The 25,672-nt window shown below is 55.1% G+C and overlaps 1 protein-coding gene across 2 annotated transcripts in view; it reads left to right on the plus strand.

The window, feature by feature from the left end:
- Positions 1-882: 882 nt before the first annotated feature.
- IFFO2 (intermediate filament family orphan 2) overlaps positions 883-25,672 on the plus strand; it is a 50,137-nt gene continuing 25,347 nt past the window's right edge. For both annotated transcript variants that reach the window (XM_081226055.1, XM_081226056.1), the window contains exon 1: positions 883-1,850. In XM_081226055.1, the coding sequence (XP_081082181.1) occupies positions 1,195-1,850 (656 nt within the window). In that variant the 5' untranslated portion in view covers positions 883-1,194. The remainder of the gene's footprint in view (positions 1,851-25,672) is intronic.

A 25,672-nucleotide genomic window follows, 5' to 3' on the forward strand; every position in this document is an offset into this window, starting at 1 on the left:
GTCATTCAGGGCGGGGGAACGGTAGCAGCCCAGGCGGAGCTTGCGGGTGTCACATTCCGGGAGGGTCTTCGCTCAGTCTCCCCACTCCTGTCCCCACCATCCGTGCGGCGCATCTTTGGACCCGAGGACCAGCGGGCTCGGCATTGCCCAGGCCAATCTCGGGACGACGAGGCCCGCAGTTAGAGGCGGGGGCAAACGGTAGAGGAGCGCTCCCGGGTCCACCGCGTGGGGGACCTGCCGCTGGAAACGCTGCCTTATCCTGGGAAGGTCGAACTAGGCCGCCCCAGGCTGGAGTGGGGGTGGGGTGCGGATGCACCTTCGGAGGCTCTTGTCCCCCGGCTCTTCCAGGCTGAGGTCTCCCTCACCCCGTGGTAATCTGGGGCCGGGGAGTTGGGGTGGGGTGGAAGAGAAGCGGGGTCTCCTTGACAGAGGACGTGGGGGAGGGGACTTCCTAAAGGGGGAAACGAGCGCTGCCGAGGCTGCTTGTCCCTTTAAGAGGCCGGGCTGGCTCTGCGGCGGTTCCACCTAACCTAACCGCGTGCCTGGTGCAGCTCTGCGGTCTGTGTCCCCGGGCAAAGTATCCGAGCCGGGTTGGAGGGCTGGACCCGGCGCAGGGGAGGGAGTGGTCCAGCCCGGAGCTGGGCGGAGCCAAAGCTGCAGACAGCAAGTCCACCGAGCCAAGAAAACGGTGGAGCCCGGGAATGGGAGGAGCCACGGGGCCGTGGGCGGGGCCCGGCGCTGCGGGCCTCGGGGACCCTGCCTCCAGCTTTGGGAGCGCCGCAGAGGAGGGCGGGGTGGGCGGGGCGAGCTTGGGAGCTGGGCCTGTGTCTGCAGTGGGCGGGGCCCGCCGCAGAGGGGCAGTGCAGGCTGAGAGTCCTCTGCGCGCTAATACCGCGGAGCCTCCACAGCGTCTCTGACAGCACCGGCGCCGGGACCAGCGATCCTCGATACCTCGCGCAAATCGCCGCGGCCTCCACCGCGGCCCGAGTCCAGTCCCTCGCCTCGGCGCCCACATCCGGGGGCGGTCCGGCTCGCCGTCTCTGCGGAGGCCGCATCTGGCGCGCATCTGGAATCGCCCGGTCGGTCGCGCTGGATCCTGCGCCCTCCCTGGCCCGGCCGCGCCGGGAGCCCTGCCCGGAGCTGGAGCCGCACTTGGAGCCGCGGGCCCGGGTCCCTGAGCCGCGCAGCCGGCGCATGGTGAACTCGCTGATATTCGGGGAGATGGCCTTGGCCTTCGGCTGCCCGCCGAGCGGCGCCGGGGGGACCTGCCCCGGCGCGGGTGGCGGCGGCGGGGCCGGGCCAGGGCCATCGCCGGTGACGGCGGCGCTGCGGGACGACCTGGGCTCCAACATCCACCTACTGAAGGGGCTCAACGTGCGCTTCCGCTGCTTCCTGGCCAAGGTGCACGAGCTGGAGCGGCGCAACCGGCTGCTGGAGAAGCAGCTGGAGCAGCAGCAGAGCGAGCGCGAGCGGAGGCTGCGCTACAAGACCTTCTCCCGCGAGCAGGCCGTGCAGACCGGGCCCGAACTGCTGCAGCCACCCGCGCCCGGCGGCGGGCACGGCAGCGGCGCGGCGGCCGGAGCCAACGCCAACGCCGCGGCCCTGGGCGGCCTGCCCCCCGGCGGCGGCTCGCAGCCGCAGCACTACGGCCGCCTGCCCGGGACCATCTGGAGCTACACGCAGGTGCGGCGCACGGGCGGCGGCGGCGTGGAGACCGTGCAGGGCCCCGGCGTGTCGTGGGTGCACCCCGACGGCGTGGGCGTGCAGATCGACACCATCACGCCCGAGATCCGCGCGCTCTACAACGTGCTGGCCAAGGTGAAGCGCGAGCGCGATGAGTACAAGCGGAGGTGAGTGGGGCCCCGCTCCTGCCCCCGCACTCCCGGCCGGGGGGGTCTTCCCTGTCTCCGCGGCCAAGGAATGTGTGCGTTCGGGAGGGGCCGGGGGCGGCAGCTGGTCCTGGCAGGTGGGCTGGAAGCTGTGTTTACAGAACGCCCTACACACGCTTGGAAAACTCAGTTATCTAGTTCCAAGAATGGGAGCGGGCGCTAACTATGGTGGGGGACACCTCCGTTCCGTCACATTGTTTTCTAAGTGACATAGTGACCATTGGTGTTTTACGTGATCTCATCTAATCCTCATGGCAACGCAAAGTGTGGGGCATTTTTATCCTCATTTTGTGGATGAGAGAACGGAGGCACAGAGATGCAAGTGACTTGCCTAAGATGGCTTGGCTAATAGGTGGTGAAGCCAGGATGTGAACTACTACCTGGCTAGTCTGTCTTCCAGCTTAGGTATTTTCCCAAGGATGTAGGAGGTGGGCTCTCCTCTGTCAATGGGTGAAAAGAAATAACTCTTAACTAATCCACTGGCTTCTTGTTCCTTGAATTAAAAAGTCATGTGTTTAAGAATGGTTGGATCTGTCCACTGAGGCCAGGGTCTGCTGTCTTGCTCCAGCTCTGTACGGTCCAGCTGGCTGGGCTGGATAACCAGACCTACATCAGACTGGCCACGAGCTTTTAGAAACAGCTCCCTTCACCTCTCTTCTCCCCACCCCCAATTCTCATGGTTTTTTGGACCCCAACAAACTCAGCCCTGAAGGCCCACAGAAGGAGATAAGCTTAGGCTGGAAGACTGGGCACTGAATGGACCCAGACCACCGTCTCTGGCTGGAGTGTGGTGCAGACTGCCTGCTGAACTGGCTAGCACATTCCTGCCCAGCCCAGATTCCCTAGCTGGGAAACTGACATTGCTTCCTGCCTGCAACCTGGCTGACAGTATTGTCAAATCGGCCTTCTGATAAGAGTAGAGGGGTCCGTCTGTAGCATCTCAGGCCTGGATGCGGGCAGGGCCCTCTGCTGTCCCAGGCATGGGCAACTCTGCATTGGGAGCTGTGGCTCTGAACTTCAGGGCTTGGAGGATGCACTGAGAAGCATCTTTCCTCCATTCCTCGAGTCCTAGTGCTGACATGAGCACAGAGAGCTGGGCATGGGTCTCCTTCCTTTTCCTCTACTGGCAGGCTGGCCACTGGGTGGGATTCAAGTGCCAGCTCCATTACCTGCCCGTGAGAACCACTGGCTGAACCAAGTGGTCACTGAACCACTCGGAAGCCTGTTTACTTATCAGAGAAATGGGAATAATAAAATCCATCCACAGTTGCACAAGGGGTGAGTAGGCTGGTGATGCTTTTTGGAAGGTATAAAGTAATCAACTTGACATTATTAAACATGATCGGCTTTGTCAAGCTGTCAGGGAGCATTTGCCTGGAGTCTCAGGTCTCTCATGCAGGGCCTGACTTCCTGGGGGTAGGTCTTGGACCCTGCGGGGAGCAAGCTACTCTTCTGGGCTGGTTGTTTCTCCTGAGGACTTGAGAATGGCCTGGTGCCTCGCCATGGGGAGGCCACCTCTCTGCCCCTAGTGGGCAGCTTCCTTGGGGTGGGGCAGAGAAACAGGCACTTGCTCTCGATGGTGAAACTTGGAGGGCTGGGCCCTTCTGTCTGCCACTGTTGATCGTGTTGTCATGCCCCAGGCTTGCGCTGTGTTTGTTTTATCGTGTGTGTGCTCTTTGGACCTGGCTACTAAGGAGGTGAAAAAACCGTGCCCAATCTTAGAGGGAGATGGGTCGGCATTGAGCAATGCGCTGTTCAAGTTGCACACAGGGTGTGGGGTGTGATGTCAGCTTCTGGCACTGGCCTGGAATGACATGGGTGCTGCTGAGACAGGTGGAGTGTGGGTGTCTCTCTTCCCGCCCTTCTGGGGTGTGTGTGTACCTTCTCTTTCCCCATTTTTTTTTTTTTTTTTTTTTGTGAACTGGGGAGACGCATCTTTTCTGAAGTTGATTCAGGGCTCAAGTTGGATTTTTTCAAAGCAAGTTCACTCCCTTCTTTGAGCCTCAGTTTCCCTATCTGTAAAAGTGAGAGGAGGTGGTCTAGAACTGTCCTTGAACCCCTGGCTGCCTCAGAGATGCCTTAGGCAGTTCCTCGAATATTAAATAAAAGTTAATATTTTAAAAATGTTAAAATGGTCATAAAAGTGTGCTCAGTCACTTTTAAGTTCTTACTGTTAACTCACGGAAGTCTACTTAACATTGATTTGTTAGTACTTGGCCTCAAGTTAGAGCCTTCCCCTGCCTTCTCTTTGTCGGATGAGTACTCTGAGATTACAAAGCAAACTGCTTAAAGCTGGTCCCATTTGTAGCTACTAATCTATGAGAGTCAGGATTTTCTTGATACTCTGTAGCCAAAACCAGAGATAGAATTAAAGCGAAGGTGGACCTGTCATCCATAATCCCAGTTCTAAATGTTAATGGATCAAAATAGCCTCATCAACCTCATGCATTGAATTTAGAATAGGTAACTGTTATATCATTGAGTCTACAATATAAATTTATACAAGTAACATTCTGGTTTTACTTGTTTCTGTATTTGGGTTTATCATAAGAATTTTATTTCGGGAAGAGGGCAGGCGTATGATCAGCTTTTTGAAAAGCTTAAGAACCACTGGGTTAGATGATCTCAAAGGGTCTTCCCAGCCTTGACAATATGTAAATCTGAGTTTGAACTACCTGCACGCTTCTGATCTCCTTTTCATAAGAGAATGAGACCAAGGTGCTTACCTGGGCTCTTGGCCACTGAAGGCTTCAGATCCTTCCAGGATGCCTAGCATGGAGTCCCAAGCAGTGGCCAACAGAAGGAGCCTGTGCCTGGAAAGGAAAGGTTCCAGGGTTTCCTCTGGTCCGCCTGGAGGAACTCGCAGCCTTGGGGATGTTCGTTCTGCGTCTCCAAAGGGCAACCTGGGTTGTGTAGCTCAGTGTTCTCCAAGCTGGGGACTTTTGGGGTTCCACCTCCATGAACTGTGGCCATATTCATGTACCGCCATCCATATTATTACTTATGTAAAATATTTCATATAGCCTTATGGGGTATAATTTACATATCATAAAATTCTCCCATTTTATGTGTGCAATTCAATGATTTTTAGCTAGTCCACGAGTTGTGCAACTATCAGCACAATCCAGTTTTAGAACACTTACATCATCTCAAAAAGATCCTTTCTGCCCTTTTGCAGTGAATCCCTGTTCCCACCCCAGACCAGGCACCACTGATATGCTTTCTCTTTCTGTAGATTTGCCTTTCCTGGGCACTTCATATAAATGGAATCATACAGTATGTAGTTTTTTGTGTCTGGCTTCTTTCACTTAGATGACGCTTGTGTGGTCCATCCATGCTATAGCTTATATCAGCAGGACATTCCTTTATACTGCTGAATAATATTCCACTGTATGGGTGGACCACGTTTTGTGTATCCACTCACATAGTCAATAAAATGTAAAGTTAAGAAGTCACCTGTGTGCTGCGTCACATCATCCTGGAAGCACCAACCCAAACCAGAGCCCCTGGCCTGGGGTGACTGGGCCCTGGCCCCGACCTCTCCTGCTTTGGTTTCCTTTTGGTCCAGTCAGCTCTGAGCTCTTTACCATGAGGGAAATGTGGTCACTGAAACTGTAGCCGACAAGGTTGTCAAGCGTTGATTTGAAAACCAAAACAGACATCTGTACCCTGTCACCATGCAGCGCCACCAAAATATCCTGTTCTGAGTGTGCAAGCTGGGGGGGCCTTTCCCTGGGAGATTCCTACTGAAACTACATAAACTTTAGACAGGCAGAGAGTTTTCTAAATGGGCATCCTAGAGACCCAGACTCCAGGTCTGGCTCTACCATTAGGCGCTGTGTGACCTCAGGCCAATTTCCGCCCTCTCTGAGCCTTAGGTCCCCCCACCTATACACAACAGGGTTCCTTTAGGTGATCCCTGCCAGCTCGCTCTACATTTCGGTCTGTGAGTGGAGGGGCCCAGTTCAGGGCTGCTCTTTCTGCCTCCTGAGATGACAGTGTGGCCTTTCTCTGTTCTGGGCCTCCCCCTTTCCTGCCTCAGGCCCCGTGTGGTTTGGAACCAGCTGGTTTTGTTGCCTCCCCTTGCAAGTTGCTGAGTGTCTGTGCCCCTGACTCCAGTCAGCCTGAAAGTCTTGGTTTGTTTTCCCTGGAGCTTTGTTTGAGAGCCAGGATGACCACAGTGATCATTTAGCCTAGTGGTTTTCAAGTGGACTCTTTGGAGCCCTGGAGTCTAGAAGAGGGTGTCTTGGGGGTGATTCTGGGGACAGTCAGGGGGGCTGACCACCTAGGATTTGGCCAACATCAAACACAGCAGCTCCACTTTCGTGTTTCTCAGATTAACATTCTAAGGGAGATTCGATTGGAAACCAGGGTTTTACAGTTTAGAAGAAAAGAAAGAAAGAAATCGCCGATTCAGCTGAATACTTTCATTTTAGAGTTGGGGAAACTGAGGCCCAGAGGGAGCTGACCCACAAAGCCGAGCCAGGCAGAACTTCCGTCTGCCATTGAGAGCTTTCTTCCCTGCCCTGAGGTGATGCCCGCATCATTTGCCTTCCACTGGGGCTTGGCAGAATTCTCTCCACCTTTTTTATGTGTCTGCCTTTAAGCATTTTTTAAAAAGCCACTTTCAGGGATAGGCGGGATTTTGTCACAGCTATTTCTGATCGTGAGCCGGAAGCGGCTGGGCTGTTGGCCTGAGTGGAGGGCTCCAAAAAGGGCTGGTGGTTGAGCCAGCTGGAGCGTCCCTTGCCTTTTCCCGTCATGCGCTGGGAGGCCCTTGAGCAGGTGGGTGCTGGCCCCTAAGTGCCCCAAAGCCACAAGACTGCCCCGGGAAGCTGGTCAGAGGGCTTCGTTCCCTGCCACTTCCATTGTTTTCGAAGCTGCTGATATGGATTCTTTATTTCTGATTTTCCTGGGAGGCAGCCTGGGATCGTGGAAAAAGGGATTGAACCCCGGTTCTGCCACTCTCTGTGTGACTATGGGCAATTGCTTGGCCTCTCTGAGCTGCCTGAGACACTGCTTTCTCTAAAAGAGGGAGAATAACTCCCCTAGGGATCGGAAAGGAGTAAATAAGCTCATGTGTTAAGGCACATGAAGCTCCCGGGACGTCCCCCATCCCAGAGCCCTACCCCCACCCCGCCCCAACCCGCCCCTGCAATATCTGTTCCCTTCATTTACAAGGATTTCTCAGCACAGCGCTGGACTGCCTGACACATCCATTTCAGGACCCGTTGTCTCTCTCTGTCCTGCGGAAGGTGCCAGAGATGGTGCTGGCGGCAGAGGGAGAAAGGGCTACTTCTTTGTCCAGCATCTAAGGAGGCTGTTCTTCCTACTCTTAGTGGTTGATTTGTGCCTCCGGGAATCTCTGGCCCCCCCTCTGCCCTTTCTCCCAACCTCCTTTAAAAGAAACACGCCCCCTGCCCCCAACCCCGCCCCGCCTTCATTTAGCTCCTCAGTATTCCAAGTCGCTTGGGTTAGGCTGGCAGGCTCTTCGGGAACAAATTTGGGAGGGCTTTTCAGAGCCTCAAGCTAGAAGGAGGGGAATGAGGTCCCAGAAAAGAAAAGGAAACAGGAAGCAGGAAGCAAGGATACAGCTGACACTGAAGATTCCTTCTCCCAGGAATTTGAGGCGGGGCTTTTGCCTTGGCCACCGGATACAGGCCCCTGGGCCCCACCAGCTTACAGACAGACACACACACACAGAGACACACGCGCGCACGCACACACGCAGGAGCGCGCTCTCAGGCTCTCTCTCCAAGCCCGTGGCTGCATCCCCACACGTGTCGGTATTTGAAAGACATAGAAGGGTAGACCCAGAACTTGCACACATCCTTTGCTGCTAAGAGATGCATGGACTTCCAAGGGAATTGATTTGAACCATGCCATGTGTCAGTGATACCAGAGGCTGCGGACTTTGCATGTGGAGTCCTGGCTTTCGATCACATTGATGAGATGCAACCGGCTTGGTGCTCCGTTTATTTCCCAGGTCATAGATGGCAGGAGGCCCACGACAGGGAAGGAGGTAGCCCTGTTTGTTCCCTCAGGGTCAGGATATGTTGCTCTCCCCTGACTTTCTTGCATCGGGCATCCCTGAGCACCCACTGCCTCCCCATCACAGGACCGTACACCCTGAATTGTAATTGCCTGGGATGTATCTGCCCCCTCCACTGACTGTAAGCTCTGTGGGGGCCGGCTCCGAGTCTGTCTTCTTCGCCTTGTACACAGACAACCCATCCAGGGCCTGGGCAGAGTCCATGCTGAGCAAGTATTTGTGCAGTGAGGGGCGCTCTGTGCCCGGCTGCTGCGTGCTGGTAGGCCCCAGTGAGGCTGGGTTGACACAATAACTGACACGCATGGACTCTACATCCGGCAGACTCACAGCTTGTGGAGGGCAGGGTCTGGACCTGGAGTCAGGAGACCCGCGCTCCAGTCCTGACACATCAGTTCAACAAGTTCGAATGAATACCTGTCTCCTGGTGCCACATGCTGGGCTGCCAGTGCAGGAGTTAAAAGCTGAACGAGGGCTTCCCTGGTGGCGCAGTGGTTGAGAGTCCACCTGCCGATGCAGGGGACACGGCTTCGTGCCCCGGTCTGGGAAGATCCCACATGCCGCAGAGCGACTGGGCCCGTGAGCCATGGCCGCTGAGCCTGAGCGTCCGGAGCCTGTGCTCCGCAACGGGAGAGGCCACAACGGTGAGAGGCCCGCGTACCGCAAAAAAAAAAAAAAAAAAAAAAAAAAGCTGAACGAGCTTGGGCTACCGCTTTGCCTCTCTGAGCCTCAGTTTCCTCATGTGGAAAAGGGGGATGCTGAGATCTGTGTCCCAACATTGTGAGAGCAGTAAATGGGCTCACAGAGCTACAGTACATTGTAGGTGGTGAAGTTCCAGGAGTTACACAGCCAGATTTCACAGGGCAGAAGGGGTGAGCAGTGCTGGCTTTGTGAGGTGGGCAGAAGTCAAGAACGGGGCTTGGACCTGGGGAGAGGGTAGTCCATGACCTTGCTGGCAGCATCTGGGGGTTGTGAAGCCTCTTGGCAGGACTGGTGCTTAGAAGAGGTGCTTAGAAGATTCCAGGCCAGGTGGGAGGCTGGTGAAGATTTCTGATGCTGCCGCCTGCCTGCCAGGGCAGTGCCCTCCCAACCCCAGTGGGCACCCATGCTTGGCTTCCTGGGCAGGATGTAGTTTCTTGCTCTAGTTCTTGGTACAAGAGTAGTTGTCACCCAATACTAAATCTGGCAAATGCCTTAGGTTCCCTTGAGGGCCTGTGGCCTGACTGAGCCCCCTGGGGTGTAGCAGGGGGCAGTTAGAGCCCTGTGGAGTCCAGGTCGCGGTCCTGGCTTGCCTGGGGTGTGAGATAAGCTTCCTGTTGCCCACCTGGGAGTGGGGACACTGGGAAGATGGGCTCGCCCAGTGCCCTAGGAACACTCTTGTCTCTGTAACTTTATTGGAGTGATCTGGATTCTGTGCATGCCATTTAATCTCTTGCACCTTGATGTGTTGCTCTATAAAATGGGGATAAGTTTTCTTATGCGTTCTGCTTCCCAGGGTTGTTATAAGAATCAGTTGAGGGGCTTCCCTGGTGGTGCAGTGGTTGATAATCCACCTGCCCGTGCAGGGGACACGGGTTCAATCCCTGGTCCAGGAAGATCCCACATGCCGCAGAGCAACTAAGCCCGTGCGCCACAACTACTGAGCCTGTGCTCTAGAGCCTGTGAGCCACAACTGCTGAGCCTGCTTGCCACAACTACTGAAGCCCTGCGAGCCTAGAGCCCGTGCTCCGCAACAAGAGAAGCCACCATGATAACAAGCCTGCGCACCGTAACTAGGGAGAGCCCGTGCACAGCAACAAAGAAAGACCCAACACAGCCAAAAATAAATAATAAAATAAAATAAAGTAAATTAAAAAAATAATAAAATAAATCATAGTGAGTTCATAGCCACCATTAATTGAGTACCTACTACGTGCTAAGCTCTGTGATGAATTCTTTAAATAAGTGGGATTTAATTATTAGAGCAATTCCCAGAGGTAGGATTGATTCTGTTCATTTTACAGATGAGAGTTTCCGAAGGGTGAAGAACTCTGCCCCAGATCTCCCAGCGAGTCCAGCCTGGGTCTCCAGACCCCAAGTTCAGTGCTCTGCCTGGCGGAGACGCACGCTGGCTTTGTCTCATGCGGCCTGGAGGCTGGTGAAGCTGGCACAGGATGGGGGAAGCAGGCGAGAGGCAGGCTGAGGTGTGGGTCTTCCCGGCGCCTGTCACAATATTGCCGGGGCGGGTGGCGGAACAGGAGGTGGCCACCATGCAGGGAAGACTTCCTGCTGTGACTTTAGAGTAATTATTTCTGGTGAAGCCAATGAATCACTGGCAACGCAGGCAGATGAGCCTCCTGGGCTGCCATAGAGGGCGGGCCAGCACCCCTGATCTCTGAGGATTGAGCTCTGGGGAGGGGGAGTTCCTGGCTTGGCAAATCTAGGCTGGGAGACCTGGGGGTGAGGGTGGGGGAAAGGATGGCGAGCTAGGAACACGAATCGTTACCTGTCAGGCACTTTCCATGTGATCTGATTTAAACCTTGTGACAACCCTGCACGATGGAAACCGAGGCTCAGAGAGGAAAATTAACTTGCCCCAAGTCACATAGCAAAGCCAGGACTGGATGTGGGTCTCAGACTCTAAGTTTCAGTGCTCCATTTGTCACGCCCAGCGCCTGAGCACTCCCGGGGCAGTGCTCATCATCACTGCCTGATGACGAGCAGGAGAGAGCAGTGGACATTCTGGTGGCCGGAGGGAAGCTGGCCTCCACCCTGGGCTCAGGTCTGACTTCTGCTTTTGGTTGGTGCTGTGAACTTTGCCAGGGTATAGGGAACTTGTTACAGTCATTCTGTGCCTCTTGTTGGGGATGATGAGCTTGCTGGGTGTGGGTGTCTGAGAAACCAAGGTTCTGTTCTCTGGACAGTGGCTGGGCACCCACCGTGTGCCAGGCCCCATGCTGGGCACCAGGGTGAAGCAGACACAGCTCCTGCCCTCAGGAGCTCGGTGTCTGGGGACACAGACAAATGGGACAATGTCATGTGACAAGTACCCGCCCAAATAGTGCCTATGCATACTCGAGGCACAATAAATAGTAATTAATTTAAAAAATATTTATATACCATGTACCTTTTGCCGGCTGCATTCAAAGCAGTTTACGAATATTTAATTTATATGACCTCATAACAACTCTATGAGTTGGATACTATCATCAGCCCATTTTAGAGATGCTGAAACTGAGCCATAGAGACATTGAGGGAAGCCGGGCCAAGACAGGAAGTGGCGAGCCAAGATTCGAACCCAGGAAGTCAGGCTCCAGATCCAACCTCTTATCCTGTGTGGTACCCGGGAAGGGGCATGTGCATTGCAAGCAGCTTTCCTGCTCTGAGCCTCAGTTTTCCCTTCTGTGTAATGGGGGTTATAAATCTGGCCTCATGAGGCCGTTTGGAAGATTAAACGAAGTGATGCCTGTGGAAGCATCTTATAAACTGTTGAGTGCTGTGCCCGTGGTGACTAAGTGATCGGAAGCCCTGGGCCACACCCACACTGCTGTTTCTTCTCCAACTTCCCATGCAACCTGGGGCTACTTGAAGTTCCATGAAAGGTCCTGTCCTCCCCTTGCCTTTATATCACATCTCCCCTAGATCCCAAGTCAAAGGACAAAAACCTTTGGAACTAAACAGCTCGGAGCTGAGCGTTTGTGTGGAACTTGGAAGCTGGGAAGAGAGGAGTCCAAGAGTGTTTCTACTGCTTATCAGCTCCGTGCCCTTGAGCGAGTCCTTGCTTCCTTATCTGCAAAATGGGGATGGATAGGCTTATTGCATGGGTGACATGAGAAAGGGACTGAGGTGACGGCCCTCAGACACTAGCAGCTGCTGTGATGATTTTTTAAGTTAATTTTTATTGGAGTATAGTTGCTTTACAATGTTGTGTTAGTTTTTGCTGTACAGCAAAGTGAATCAGCTATACGTATACATATATCCCCTCTTTTTTGGATTTCCTTCCCATTTAGGTCACCACAGAGCCTTGAGTAGAGTTCCCCGTGCTATACAGCAGGTTCTCCTTAGTTATCTATTTTATACATAGTAGTGTATATATGTGCCATGATGATTCCTTCAGTGAGACTGGGGGTCCTGGGGAGAGGAGCAAGGGGGCACTCCGGTGGCACTGGGGCCCTGGCCTGGGCTGCGCTGGGTCGGGGCTGTCTCCAGGGCGGCTCTGAGATGCTTGCTCAGCGCTCTCTGGCCTGCGTGCTCCGACTGCAGGATGTGCAGGTGCACACAGCCCCCTGCTCATCTGCTGCGCGACGGAGAGACACCCCCACAGTGGAGACACTGCCTTCCACCCTCTTAATTGGCATTTTTATTACTTGGGTTATTTAAGGAGTTTCTTGGCTCGCTGCCACCTGTTTGCCGTCTAGGGGGAGGGGAAGAGCTGGGTCTAAGTGGACCTTGTGAAATTCCCCAGCAGACAGGCCTCTCTCTGGGCAGAGTCGCTACATCTTCCCGGGGCCCACTGGCACCCCCGTTTTGTCCCCGCCTGCTGTGGTTAATGGGCAGAGGGCCATCCGGGGGGCAGGGTGTGGGTGGAGACTGAGACTGGGATAGATGTGGGGAAAGCTTGTTGCAGAGTCAGAGAGAGCCTTGGAGCACTAGGCGGGACCCCGGTGGGACCCTGTAGTGCCTGAAATCCAGGGATTCTGGAAGACAGCTGAGCCAGCTTAGGGCCAGTCAAGGAAGGCTTCCTGGAGGAGACGTCAGCTGAGTTGTGTTTTGAAGGTCCAGTAAGAGTGGAAGAGAAGGGGGAAGGGTGCTGCCCGTAGAGAGAACAGCTTGTGCAAAGACCTGTAGCTGAGATCGCCGTGCTGGTGCACCACCCAGGCCCGGGCTGGAGTCAGGACACAGCCAGAACCTGGCCTGCCTGCTCTTTCTTCTCCCCGTTCCTGGCCTCCCTCCCTCCTCATGGCCTTCTTGGCTCTCTTTGCTCTGTTTTGCTGCCTCTCCTCCTCTCTCCTTTCCCTCTTTCCCTCCTTTCTTGTTTTGGTCTCTGTTCCCTATGGCTGGTGGCAGGGGAGGGCTGTGAGGGGTCTCTGTCCCCCACCCCCGCCCAATGCCAGGCCTTGGTGGGGGGCTCTTTGTTTGCTGCTGGGGCTTTGTGAACCCGTGCGTGAGCCCATGGGTGTGCGCGTGTGTCTGTGAGTATGGGGCTGAGAGCCTCTTTCTACCCCCTGTGGACTTGGAGGCCCCGGGGTCAGGACCCCACCTCTGTCCAACGCAGACCCCTTGTACTATGGGCCTGGGGTCTTGACATCAGGTTGGGAGACAGGGGAGGTTGCCTGGTGAGCGGGATAGCTGCCAGGTTAGAGGTCAATGCCGTCATGGGGGCCTCAGCCTCCCCCGCCCCATCAAGGTCTGGGCCTGTGATTAGACACCGGTCGGGGAGTGAGCTGGGGAGGCTGGGCTGCTCACCTCACCTCTCCCGCCTGACTGCCCCACCTGCCCCTTCTCCCTCACACCTGTGCCTTCCTCATACCCGCTGGTGGGCCCAGAGGGTTTGAGGCTCTCTCTGAGGTCATTTAATCCATCCTCCTGCTTCTAGGAGACGTCGTTCCCCTGTCATCCCACATGACTAACTGTGCCTGGTGTCTTTTGAAGAAGACCTTCTGAGAGTTTGTCCCTCAGTGTTTTATCTTTTTCTCTCTACCCCCACCCACATACCCATGACCATTTTACAGATGAGAAAACTGAGGCCCAGAGAAGGAGAGCAGCTCCCTTGAGGTCACACAGCACAGTAGGGGCTAGAACCCAGGTCCCCTAAACAGGGCTCCTTTGAAACCCTTGGCCTAAGGGATCCTTCTGGAGGCTGCTGGTCCTTTAAGGAGGGCTTTGGAAAACTTCCAGAGGCCAGAGAACGTAGAGTGAAGAGGCCTCGGAGCCTGTCAAAGTGGAGCCCACACGGACCGAGCCCTGCCCCTTGGCCAGACATCCGGGTCCTCAGTGCTGCAGATGAGGCTCTCTTGGCCTGCAAAAGAGACATCTGAGGTCACCTTGGGTTTGTCTCCTGGTAACAGGAGGCAATGTCCTGAGCTCGGCCTGGCGTTGGCGTCTTGGGGTGTTGCCTGACTGGCTGACTGACCTACCGTCCCTGTCTGCCAGCCGTGTGCTCAGCTGTGCGTTTCTCTGTGCCTTGGTTTCCTCTTGTATAGAATGGGATGACGAGACCCACGGGGTTGTTGATGAGCCTGGCCCACTGAGGGCCATTCCATCCCCTTTTCTCTGGGGTGAGCCCTGGAGTTGGAGGTCTGAGAACTTTGCCCACAGTCAGGAGTTGGGTGAACCACAAAGGCCGATCCCCCAGTCTTTACAAAGACCATGTTTCTTGAGTCCCCAGCCTGGGGCTGGGCCCTAACAAATAGTATGTTTGGATCCGTACACAGTTTTATATGGAAAGTCTTAATATTACATTGCAACTGGTTTGACACTTGCCTTTAAAGAAAGTATTGATGTTTAAAACATCAGGACTTGATTCAAGTTGGGAAAACTGGGGTCAGAGCTCACCAGGCTACTGACAGAGCCACGGTTAATCTGATGCTGAGTTCAGGGAAGCCCCAGCGTGTAGGTTGTTCCTTTCTGGGCCTTAAGGCTTAATACATCCATGGGGAATTAAAAAGTAATGATTTGTTCGCTCTTCCTCGGTTGCATTGTCAGCCTGCGATTGGAGCCTTCACTTGGGTGGGAGCTCTGATCCTGGAGTGAGATCGCCTGGGTTCCCATCACCACCCCGGGGATGGGTGTAAAATGGGGATGACATCGGTAAAATGTCTGTAAAATGGGGATGAGAGCCTTAGCTCACGGATTGTAAAGAGGGTTCCGTGCGATGGTGTGCGCCGAGGGCTAAGTGGGATGCTGGCCACTGAGCTGTTATTGCCCTGTCCCTTCTGTCCCAGCCTGGCCCTCACCAGCCCCCAAGGCCCCACACAGTGAGAACCGCCTCTTCCCTCCCCGTTCCGGCTGCAGCGTGGCCTTTGTGTTCAGAGCACTTCCTTTCCCCAGCAGAGCTGCCTGCTTGGCTGGCAAGGAGGAGGTCACATCCCCTGCCCTCCCCAGCAGACTGTCAGCGCAGGGTCACTGGTAGGGCAAGACCTAACATTCGAGGCTGTGGCCAGCACAGTGTGTCCCCTGGAGCCTGTGGCTTCCAGTGGCCTTGCTGGAGAGTGGTCTTCAATGGGGAGTCTGTCTGTGTCCCTGCCTCCCTGGTGAGGGGCCCCCTAAGTCCCAGCATCCTTGTGCGGATACGGAGGCAGCCTTGGGACCCATCCCTGGCCTGAGGTCTCACTGTGAGGCAGGGGCTGAGCTGGGGTTTGAACCTGAATCTGATGGACTCTTCCAGAATAATTCCGGCCACACTCCCAGGCTCAGTCTTTCAGGTTGAGGAGTGGGCTGCATGTTCCTGGCCCTGGCCCTTGGGCTGAGATACAGGAGTTCAAGTCCTATCTTACACCTCGGGGATCACCGGGGCAGCTTTTCTTCCTGAAGGCCATGGGAATATGTCTCCCAGGTTCTGGTCCAGCCCACTGACTATCTCTGTGAGGCCTTATGGGTGAAGCACCCGCTCCCAGACCTTGGCAGAGAGGTGACGTTGAAGGCTGTGCTGGCATTGTTTTTCCAGAGTTGATGTCAAGGCAGCTGGTTTAGGGTTTCGCCTCTGAGACAAAGGCTGCTTTGTAGCTTCTGCTGGGTTTAAGTCCAGGCATATCACCCTCTCAAGGTGGGAAACAAGGTAGAAGGGATTGCAGGGAAACTCTGGGAGGCTTCACTCACCCTCAGCTCCTCCAGGAAGGAAGCCAGGATCTCATAACCCCATTATACTCCTCTCACCGTTCCCCGAGCACATCCCATGTGCCTGATGCTGTTCAAAACTTCACGGATGTTTTGAACTGCACAAGACTCTTGAACCTCGCAAGACTCTTGAAGGGTAGCTGTGGTTAATGCCCACTGTACAGAAGAGGAAACAGTCTGGGCAGGTGAAATGACTTGTTACTTGTCATGGCCAGAAAGTGGCAGAGCTGGCATGTGAACTTGGGTCTTAAAAGATCGTCACTGGGGTTCCATCACTGTCCAGTCTCATTTCAAACCCAGCTTTGGGAGGGTGCTTCAGGAGGTTGAGGCGCCCCAGGGGAAGGCTGGAGCAGATAGGTCTCATGGCTTTTGGGATCCATAGCTTCTCTTCTCAGGATTCAGAGTTGAGTCACGGTGCTTGGAGCATGTGTTGCATATTTAAGAATGTGTGTGTGGGTGTGAGCACAAGTTAGAGAAGGGGGTTGGACGGTGGAAGGTCTGTAGTCACGGGAAGGTGATTCCAGGGAGCCCTTGAGGGCAAGTGTAACGAATCATCCCAGGGGACACCTAGGACCTCCTGCTCTTCTTTTTCAGGAATTACTCCGCTTGATCATTCATCCATCCATCCATCCACCCATCCATCCATCATTTTGTTGTTGTTGTTGAAGATGTTGGGAGTAGGAGTTTTTATTAATTAATTTATTTTTGCTGTGTTGGGTCTTCGTTTCTGCGCGAGGGCTTTCTCTAGTTGTGGCAAGCGGGGGCCACTCTTCATCGCGGTGCGCGGGCCTCTCACTGTCGCGGCCTCTTCTCGTTGCGGAGCACAGGCTCCAGACGCGCAGGCTCAGTAGTTGTGGCTCACGGGCCCAGTTGCTCCTCGGCATGTGGGATCCTCCCAGACCTGGGCTCGAACCCGTGTCCCCTGCATTAGCAGGCAGACTCTCAACCACTGCGCCACCAGGGAAGCCCCCATCCATCATTTTTAGGGTGCTTGTGCTTGGCCCTATGCTTGGGCCCTGGGGATGGTGCTGCGTGGACTGGAGAGGCAGACTCCTTTCCCTAGGGAGCTCGCCGAATGACTGTGAAATCAGAGCTGCACGAGTCCTAGAGATGTTTGATTTCTCCCCCAGCACACACTTTTCAGAGGGGTAGTGACTTGCTAAAGATTACACAGCAAGTTGGTGGAAAACCTAGGACTCAGGGCCAGGTCTGTGGATCCCAGCCCCATGTTCTTGCATCTCTGCTGTGCTGACAGACGGCTCCACTCCTGGCTGGCGGCCCTCTCACCTGGCCCTTCCTTCCTTGGCTATTTTGATGTGTTCTTGGGCTTTTCTGGAGTCCTCTGCGGCCTCTCTCCTGAGAGACAGCCAGAGATCCTGGTTGGGCCAGCGTACAGGCCCCAGGCTGGAGCTGGGCCTGGCTGTGCTGTACCCTGAGATGACACCATTGTCCACTTGGAATGTCAGGTTGGCTGGGCACCCGAGTGCAGAGACTCGGAGGCCCTGCTTTGCTTGTGGACTCCAGCTTGCTGTCCCCAGAGGGTCTCCAGAGGTCATCTGTTCCTCCCTCGCCTTGAGGGTAGGACCTCTGCAAATCCCCCTTAAAGGTTTTACTGCCTGGGAAGGATATTCCAGGGCCTTCTAACATCCTTGTAGGCTTTTCCATTGGGAAATGCTTCCTGGTCTCTAGCCATAATCCCATACACTGCATTTCCCCTTGCTTAGCCTCCCATTGAGTAGGGGAATGGATGGGCACTGCCTGGTGAAGACCCTTCCTGAGTTCTCCAGGCAGCATCAGTCCCCCACGGAATCTCAGAAGCTTACCTTCTTCCAGCCTGAAGTTCCTCTTGACTCATATGCATGCTCTCATTGGGACATGCTTTTTGTGTAGAAAGGATCTGGCTGGTCCCTCTAGGATTCCACAAGTTCCTGGGGGAGCCGGGCTGGGGGCAGGGGGACGAGGTACATTCCTTCTCCTGGAGTCATGGAGCCCTCTGAGCTGGAAGTGGCCCTGGAGCCCAGGGATCACCCTGGCCCCACCTTTCCTGATGGGGAAACTGAGGCCCAGAGAGGTTGAGCAGTGTGTCTGCGGCCATTCAGACAGCCTTCACAGGGCAGTGCTGTTTCTGGGGTTTGGGTCGGGGAGTGGGTTTTCCAGCCTGATGAAGGTAGCTGGTGGCCTTCAGACCTGGCAGCGCCTGCCCCAGATGGGTGTCCTGGAAGCGAGGCAGCTGGCTTCATTGTGCTCCGCAGCCAGGAACCAGTACCCGCCCCGCTCACTCTCTGGGTTGGCAGATTCCTGGCGGGCCAGGCCTCCCCTCAGAGCCGGGCAGTGGCACCTCCTCCACTCCCACCTGCTCCGTGGTTCCCTCTCACCCCACTGCCTCGCTGACTCCCTTTTGGCCCCCGGGAGGCCTCTCACCTCCAAGGGTGGAGGGCAGGAGGCCTGAGTGTTACGACAGTAATTAAGTTGCCAGGGGGACGCTAGCTCCCGTGCTGGGGCAGGAAGGGGTTAAGCAGCTCTGTCTGCTGGGCCAGGACTCCCAGCTGGTGTCCTGGGCCCTCAGGCCAACCAGGCCATCTGGCTTGGCAGACGTCACACCAAGTTTCATCTGTTCCAAGGCAAAGTCACCAGGAGGAAGCTGCCTGCTTCCTTTGTGGGCCTGCTGGGGTGGGCGTGGACCAGCCTTACTGTCCCTAGGAGGCCAGGCAGGTTGGGAAAGGGCCCACCACTGGCAGGCTGCCCGGGGGGTGGCTGGTGGAGGGAGAGCCTGAGCTCCCAGGGATGGTCAGAGCTTCCTTGTGCAGATGGGTCCCGGGACGGGCTGGAACGCAGGCAGAGCGGGACTTGCACCCAGGCCCTGCTTGCTGCTCCTCCCCGGGGCTTCAGCCCCCAAGCTCATCCATTCATCCAGTGCATAAATACCAGTTGGGGGCCTGCATGTGCTGGGTACTTGGTATCCAAGTCTACCAGACAGCGCCCCAGTCCCAGTGTGGGGGAGAGGGACCCAGAGAACGAAGCCTCTGAGGGGCAAAATGGCACATCTCAGCCAAGCCCAGGACCCTGGACCCTGGAGCAACCCCCTAGCCCCAGCAGCTGGAAGTGGGATCTGCTCACTAAGGTGAGCAAAGTAACATGAGATGCTTGGTACTCATGATCTTGTATAATCTTCACAGCCCAGTGAGGTAGGTACTGTTGTTACCCCATTTTACAGATGAGGAAACTGAGACTCAGAGAGGTAAAGTCACTTTTACCAGGTCACCAGCTGGGGCATGGCCATGGCTGAGTCTCTCTCTCTGACTTGCAAAGCTTTTGAGATAAAAGGGCAGCAGTGGGGCCGTGTGAGTGGCCTCACCCCTTCCCCCAGGCTTCTCCTTCTCGTCCCTCTGTCTTGGACCATCTCCTTTTTGGCCTCTTGCTGAGTCCAGGCCAGGGATTGTGTGACTGGAGGACCAAGTCTCAGGGGGAGAGAGGCCCCGATTGGGTTTGAGTTGAGAAGGGAATCTGTGCTGGTCCCTTGGCGGGGCTGGTATTGGTGATCATCTCCCTCCTCCCCCTGGGCTGGGCACCTGGCAGGGTCCAGGCAGCTTGGGGATCTTTAGTGTCTGCAGGATGCCCTGCCCATCTCAGGGTCCTTGGGGCTGGGCCAGGCCTAGGAGAACCTCACTTCAGCGACCCCTCTGTTGGGGCCTAGTGGGGCCCAGGGTAGGGCCTCTGTGCTTCGCTCTTACTGTTTGGAGGTGATGCCCCTTGGGATCCATTCTGACCCCCAGAATGGAGACTGAGTTACATGTTCCCTGACCTTCTCTATCATGACACCACCTGGCACAGAGAAAGGAGCCTAGGCTTTGGGGTCAGAGAGACCCGTGTTCTACTGCAGCATCTGCTGCTGCATATGGAGAGCAGAGGCAGGCGAGGCTGGTGGTTATGAGTTTGGGCTCTGGAGCCAGACTGCCTGGCTTTAGGTCCTGGCTCCACCACTTCTGAGCTCTGTGACCTTGCACACGTTGCTTCACTTCCCTGGGCCTCAGTTTCCTCATCTGTAAAATGGGCATAATAATAGCACCTCCCTCATAAGGCTGTTGTGAGGCTTAAATGAGCTGATAGTGCCTACCACATCCTCACTTTTCATATTGTTGACTATTATGATTGGGGACCTGGACAAGTCGCCTTACCTCTGTGAGCCTCAGTTTCCCCATTGGCAGAATGGGGGTGAGGAAACTAGAGGCTCCAATAAGGTGCTCTGCCAGGGGTGTTACTGTCGCAGAAGGTTCTCTGGGAGTCTGCTATTTTTGACCTCTCTCTCCTCTAGAGGCGTACCCCAGCCCTGTGGATGGATGGGAGGAACGCTGTGTGTGTGTGTGTGTGTGTGTGTGTGTGTGTGTGTGTGTGTGTGTGTGTGAAGTGCCCTTACCACTGGTTCACATCATGTTGAATGTCAGGGCTGCATGGTGGTGGCAGGGGGCTGGTATTAAGTCATGAGTCCATCCTCTTGAGCTGTGTGTAATCCCGCTCGGTGCGGGTGACTGCAGTCTAATTACCTGTCCCGGCTGTGGCTGCAGCCTTCCCGGCCAATTATGACACTGATGGCGCTCCACATGCAGGTGGTGCCTGCCATGACCCATCCCTTGTTGCACCAGCTGCACATGTAATTGGTTCCTGGGGTCCTTGTCACTCTTCCCTCCTTCCTTCCTGGTGATTGCTCAGGACGGTCCTCCTTCCCTCAGCAGCGGCATGGCAGGAAACACACAGGCTCTGGGTTCCAGTCCCTGCTCTGCCGCTGCCTGGCTGTGTGACCTTGGGCACGTCACTTCACCCCTCTGAGCTTCGGGCTTCTCATTTACAAATGGCCTGGGCTTCTGAGCATCCCCTTGTGAGGTCCTGTGGGCCCATGTTCTGTGATTTTTTTTTTTCCCCATTACGCCTGGAGCCTGATGTGCTTGCCAAGCCTCATTTAATCCAAGAGGGGGGGGTCATTCTCCCCCATTTCACAGATGAGGAGACTGAGGCACAGAGAGGTGACCTGCTCAAGGCTGCAGGGCCTTGGTTTAAACCCAGGATGAGGTGTGTGCCAACCCTTGCCTGGTGGGGTCTGCTTGGTTGCCGACCCCTCATTGGTCCAGGCGTGCTTAGCTCAGAGTGACATGGCTGTGAAGGGGAGATGGCGTTGAGCTGCAGACCCGCAGTGCCGTGCATTTACCTGCAGGACGGCAGGGTCACTTGAAATAAACAACAGAGAGATCCAAAGTGCACATTAGGTTTCCAAAATAGCCTTGGGAGTTGCTGTTTTTCCTCAAAGCTATAAACATATCCTTGGGTGGGGCTCCCCCAGCCTCCTGGGCACAGACCCCCTGGGCCTCCAGCTTCTTGGCCAGGTGTCCAGACCCCCTCCTGGCTTCTGGATTTGAACAAGAGATGGAGTCCCAGAGGCTGAGAGCTGCTGACACCAGGGATGGGGGCTGGGTGGAGGGTCCCTGGGGGCTCGGCCAGGCCTGGGCAGAGAGGCTAAGTCCTGGGGATGGAGAGCTGTGAGCACTAACCTGCCCATCGGGGGCTCCATGAGAGGTAGGCGCAGGCGTCAAGGTGAGGGAAGGGGATTGTTGGAGGAGAGTAGAAGGGCTGGCAGGGACTGTGGAGGTCGTCTGGGAAACTGAGGCTGACGGGGAGGGCGGGGAGGTCATGTCCAAGGCCACACAGTGAGTTGGTGCTACACTGACTCCAGATAGGGTCTCCTAAGGAAGGCCCTGGAGGGGACATTCCATGGGCCCTTTATCCAGCGATCATTTATTTGGTTTCTACTGTGTACCAGGATCTATACTGCACTCTGGAGTTGCAACTGGGAGCCAGAGATGGGTCTCATCTTACAAGGGCTGAGTTAAGTAGAGGAAACGAACAGGTGAACAGATAACCTCAGTAGCAAGTGACCAGTGCCTTTGGAGTACAGAAGAGGGGCGTTTGACCCTGACTGAGGAGCCAGGGAAGGCTTCCTGGAGGAGGGGGTATACAAACTGAGGCCTGAAGTTGGCCTAAGCTTCAGAAAAAGCTTCAGAGAAAGAAATGACAAAGTGGCATGTAGAGGGAGCCTTCCAGGCAGAGTATACAGCACAGGCAAAGGCCTGGAGGTGTGATGCAGCTTGTTAGGCCGGGGCTGGAGGTGCCCTAGGGGGTGCTGTTTTATCTTGCCCCACCCTAGCACGTGGCCACTTGCTCCAGGGCTCATCACACACCAGGTGGGAATGTCTACCCTTTTGGAAGAGAGGTGATGGGGCCCATTTCTCTTATAAGCCTGATCGCCCAGCCCCTGCTCCTTGGGGAAGGCAGAATGCCACCCAATGAGGGCGAGGAAGGACAGTATATTTATGGTGGGGTCTTCCTCCACCCATGGGAGAGGGAGCCTTTAGACTAATGGGGAAACTGAGGCACAAAACAATGTTGCTGCTGAGCTGGGGTCAGGACCCTGGGACCCTGCTTTTCCTTGGCTCCCTGGGCGGCTGCTGAGCCCCATGAGAGTACAGCTTTGTCACAACCAGAGCTTTTGAGGGGCACAGAAGCCTTTTCCATGTCCATACCCTTGAGACAGCAACCCACTCCCTGGAGGTAACTAGACAAATATGCAGATATGTATGTAGTGAGATCCTCTTACAGTGTTGATTAGATTGCCAGGACTTGGGAATGACAGTGCAGGACCCATTAGATCAGTGGTGCCATGGCCACCCGCTGTATCACCTGCTGGGAAGGATGCTTGCTATGTGTCGTTAAGTGGGAAAAGCACACTTGAAAATCGCACATGGTCTGATCCCATTTTCACTATTAAAAGATCTCATACGAGAACAAAAAATCTCATAAGAAAGGCTTGGGAAGGATGTGCAGCCAGTGTTAATGGCGATTCTCTCAGGGATGGAGGATTGGGTGGGTTTTTAAATTCTTTTTTTGTTTGGCTTACCTGATTTTTTTTTTCTGTTTCTTGTGTAATCGTAAAATACTCAGGCAATTTAAAATAAGGGGAAAGCGAATGGGTATTTTTGTCTTAATGGCTTTGGTTTTTTTGACTAGGAGATACATTACCTGATTCGAAATTTAAACGATACAGAAGAAATTTGGATGCATGCTACACCATGGATGAACCTTGGGGACATTATGCTAAGTGCAATAAGCCAGTCACAAAAAGACAAGTACTGTGTGATTTCAGTTATATGAGGAACCTAGAGTAGTCAGATTCCTGGAGACAGAAAGTATATAGAATGGTGGTTGCCAGGGGCCGGCGGGGAGGGGGAATGGGAAGTCACTGCTTAATGGGGACAGTTTCAGTTTCGCAAGATGAAGAGTTCTGGAGATGGGTGGGGTTTACATAACAGTGTAAAAGTACTTAATGCCACTGAACTGTACACTTAAAAATGGTTAAAATGACAAATTTCGTATTATGCGAATTTTACTACAATTTAGAAAATGGTACAGAAGGAAACAGAGTGACCAGTCTCCCTCCCACCCTGTCCCCGGCCACAAGGCTCTCCCTCTGGAGACAACCACTGTTTTCAGTGTCGTGGTGGGGACTACTTGCTTTCCCCCCTCCTGCCCTGGGTACCATGGGCAGGGGCAACTCGGCTGAGGCCCCTTCACTGGTGGGCAGAGCAAAGATGCCTTCCACTCCAAGAGCCTGGGATGAGCACCCCCTCCCATCCCCACTTCCAGGGCACGAGGCAGCGGTGCTCAAATCTTCTAGCCCTGTTGGGTTGGGGGATTGAGGACCCAAGGCTGGGGGGTGGGACAGAGGTCCTGCCTGGGGAAAGACCCGGAACTCGCTGTCCCTCTCGCAGTGGGAGGAGAGTGCTCTTAATTCAGTCCTGTGCTTCTCAGTGGGCACTTGGGAAATGTTTGTTGAATCTGTCGTGGGAGAAAGAAGGTGGAATCTAAGCCAACAGCCAGAGGGGTTGGGCTGCAGTGGATGCTGAGGCTGCTGGGCTGGGCGTCCCAGAAGCACCCCACACTCACTCACTGGGGCGTCCTCGGTGCTGGGTCTCATGTCAGCGCTGGAATGTGGGGCTGGATAGGACACGAGGGAGGTGAGACATCCTCCTGAGGTGAGACAAGCCTCCAAAGACTTGTTTGACGGCCCCATGTGTCACCAGGCGTTGAGAGCAGGGAGTCTGGTTTGGTACCCGGGGATGCTGCCTGGTGCCTGGGGCCCTGACCATCCACTCAGCAGAGCTGCCACCCCAAGCTGAGCTGCCCATTCTCCATGGCAGGAGAGACAACATAAAGACCGCGTTCCGTGGCTAATCAGCGTCCACCTATTGAGCGTTACTAGGAGCTGAGCTCTGTGCTAAGTGCATAACAGATGCCGACTCATTTAATACACCAGCCCCACAAGGCAGGTGCTTCCACTGGCCCCCACCTTAAAGATGGGAAGCGGGAGCACAGGAGGTTCAGTGCTTTGCCGCAGCCACGTAGGGGTGGGACAGGTGGCAGGGCTGTGGGCAGGTGTGTCTTGGCCAGTGGAGGTGGAACACTAGGGCCTTTCTCCACCTGGGTTCTAGGGCCCAGGAAGTGAGTAAACAGGCAAAGCCAATGCCCTGGCTAAGCGACTCTCTTCCAAGTCAGTGACTGTGACCCAGGGGTACACATCGGTGCTGACCCCAGCAGGGTAATTTGGGGGTGTTTCCTGAGCAGCGTACTGGGAGGCATGGTAGGCAGTGGGGTTTATGGAACCGATGAGATGCTCTGACTACTGCGAGGCTGCTCAGACATGGGAGTCAGATGGACCTGGGCCTGGAGCAAGTCATTTCACCTGGGCCTCAGTTTTCTCACCCGTAAAGTGGGAAGGATAACGCCTGGTTCACAGAGCTATGGTCGGAGTAAAGTGACTAGACTAGCACAAAATAAGCATTTTACAGTGAAAGCAAGTCCTCCTTTTCTCCAGGAGAGCAGAGTCTGATGAGAGAGGCAGAGAAGTGAATATTTAACGGCACCTGGATGCCGTGAGGAAGGCATGTGCTGGGGCTGGAAATACTAGGATGGGTGTAGTGACTCATCCTGGGGAAGTCCTGAAGGGCTTCCTGGAGGAGATGATGAAGGTGTCACAAGCCTAAAAGAGGTTGGAAATCGTGCCCCAGAAACTTCACGGTGGCCTGCACTTTGGGACACAGATTTCTCCTCACCATGAGATGCTCATTGAGCCACTTTCCTTCTCGGAGCGGCCTGCTTGGTGGGGGACAGTGCCCACTTGGGTGTGGTTTCTAGACAGAAGCACTGGAAGGACGGCAACCTAACCCTCCCCCCTCCCCACCCAGAGTTCTGGGTTACCGGCATCCACGGAGCTGCCGGGTCTCCAAAGGGGCTTTCAATAAATGACACCAAAGTGGGAGTGATGCTGGGCACCTGGGCAGATATGGACACCGGGTAACTGGAACGGAAGACTGGTGTAAACAGCTGGAACCTCGGATTGGCATTGGGACAGGTGACCAGGGGCACCTCTGGGCCTGGGAGAATGGCCTTCAATGCCTTGTGCCTGCTGGGGTGGCCCCATGAGAACAGCTGGGCTCTGGCTGGAGGGACCCCTCCTGCCTCAGTCTCATCTGCTGTCATGGCAGCCCTTGTCAGGACAGACTTCAAAGCCTGGGCACGTGCCCATTCATTCTTGGGGCACGTCTGGGGGCATGGCGGGCAGAAGCAGGACACTTGCTGGGTTTTGCTGGCAGTGGAATCGGTGGTGTCAGCATCTGGCTCCCTTGGCCACCCCCACCCCCCTGTGCCCCTGGTCCCCCAGCCAGGTGACGGTGGCATCTAGATCTTTCCCATCATCATCATCAACATGATGGTTATGGCAGCATAGAGGCTGTGGGGTCAGCCAGTCCTGGGTTCAGGTCTGGCCCTGTCGCTTGCCGTGTGGTCCAGGACCATTCTCCCAGTGTCTCTGACCATC

The sequence above is a fragment of the Mesoplodon bidens genome (genome assembly GCF_964165515.1).
Source record: "Mesoplodon bidens genome assembly, chromosome: 2".
Taxonomy (NCBI): Eukaryota; Metazoa; Chordata; class Mammalia; order Artiodactyla; family Ziphiidae; genus Mesoplodon; species Mesoplodon bidens.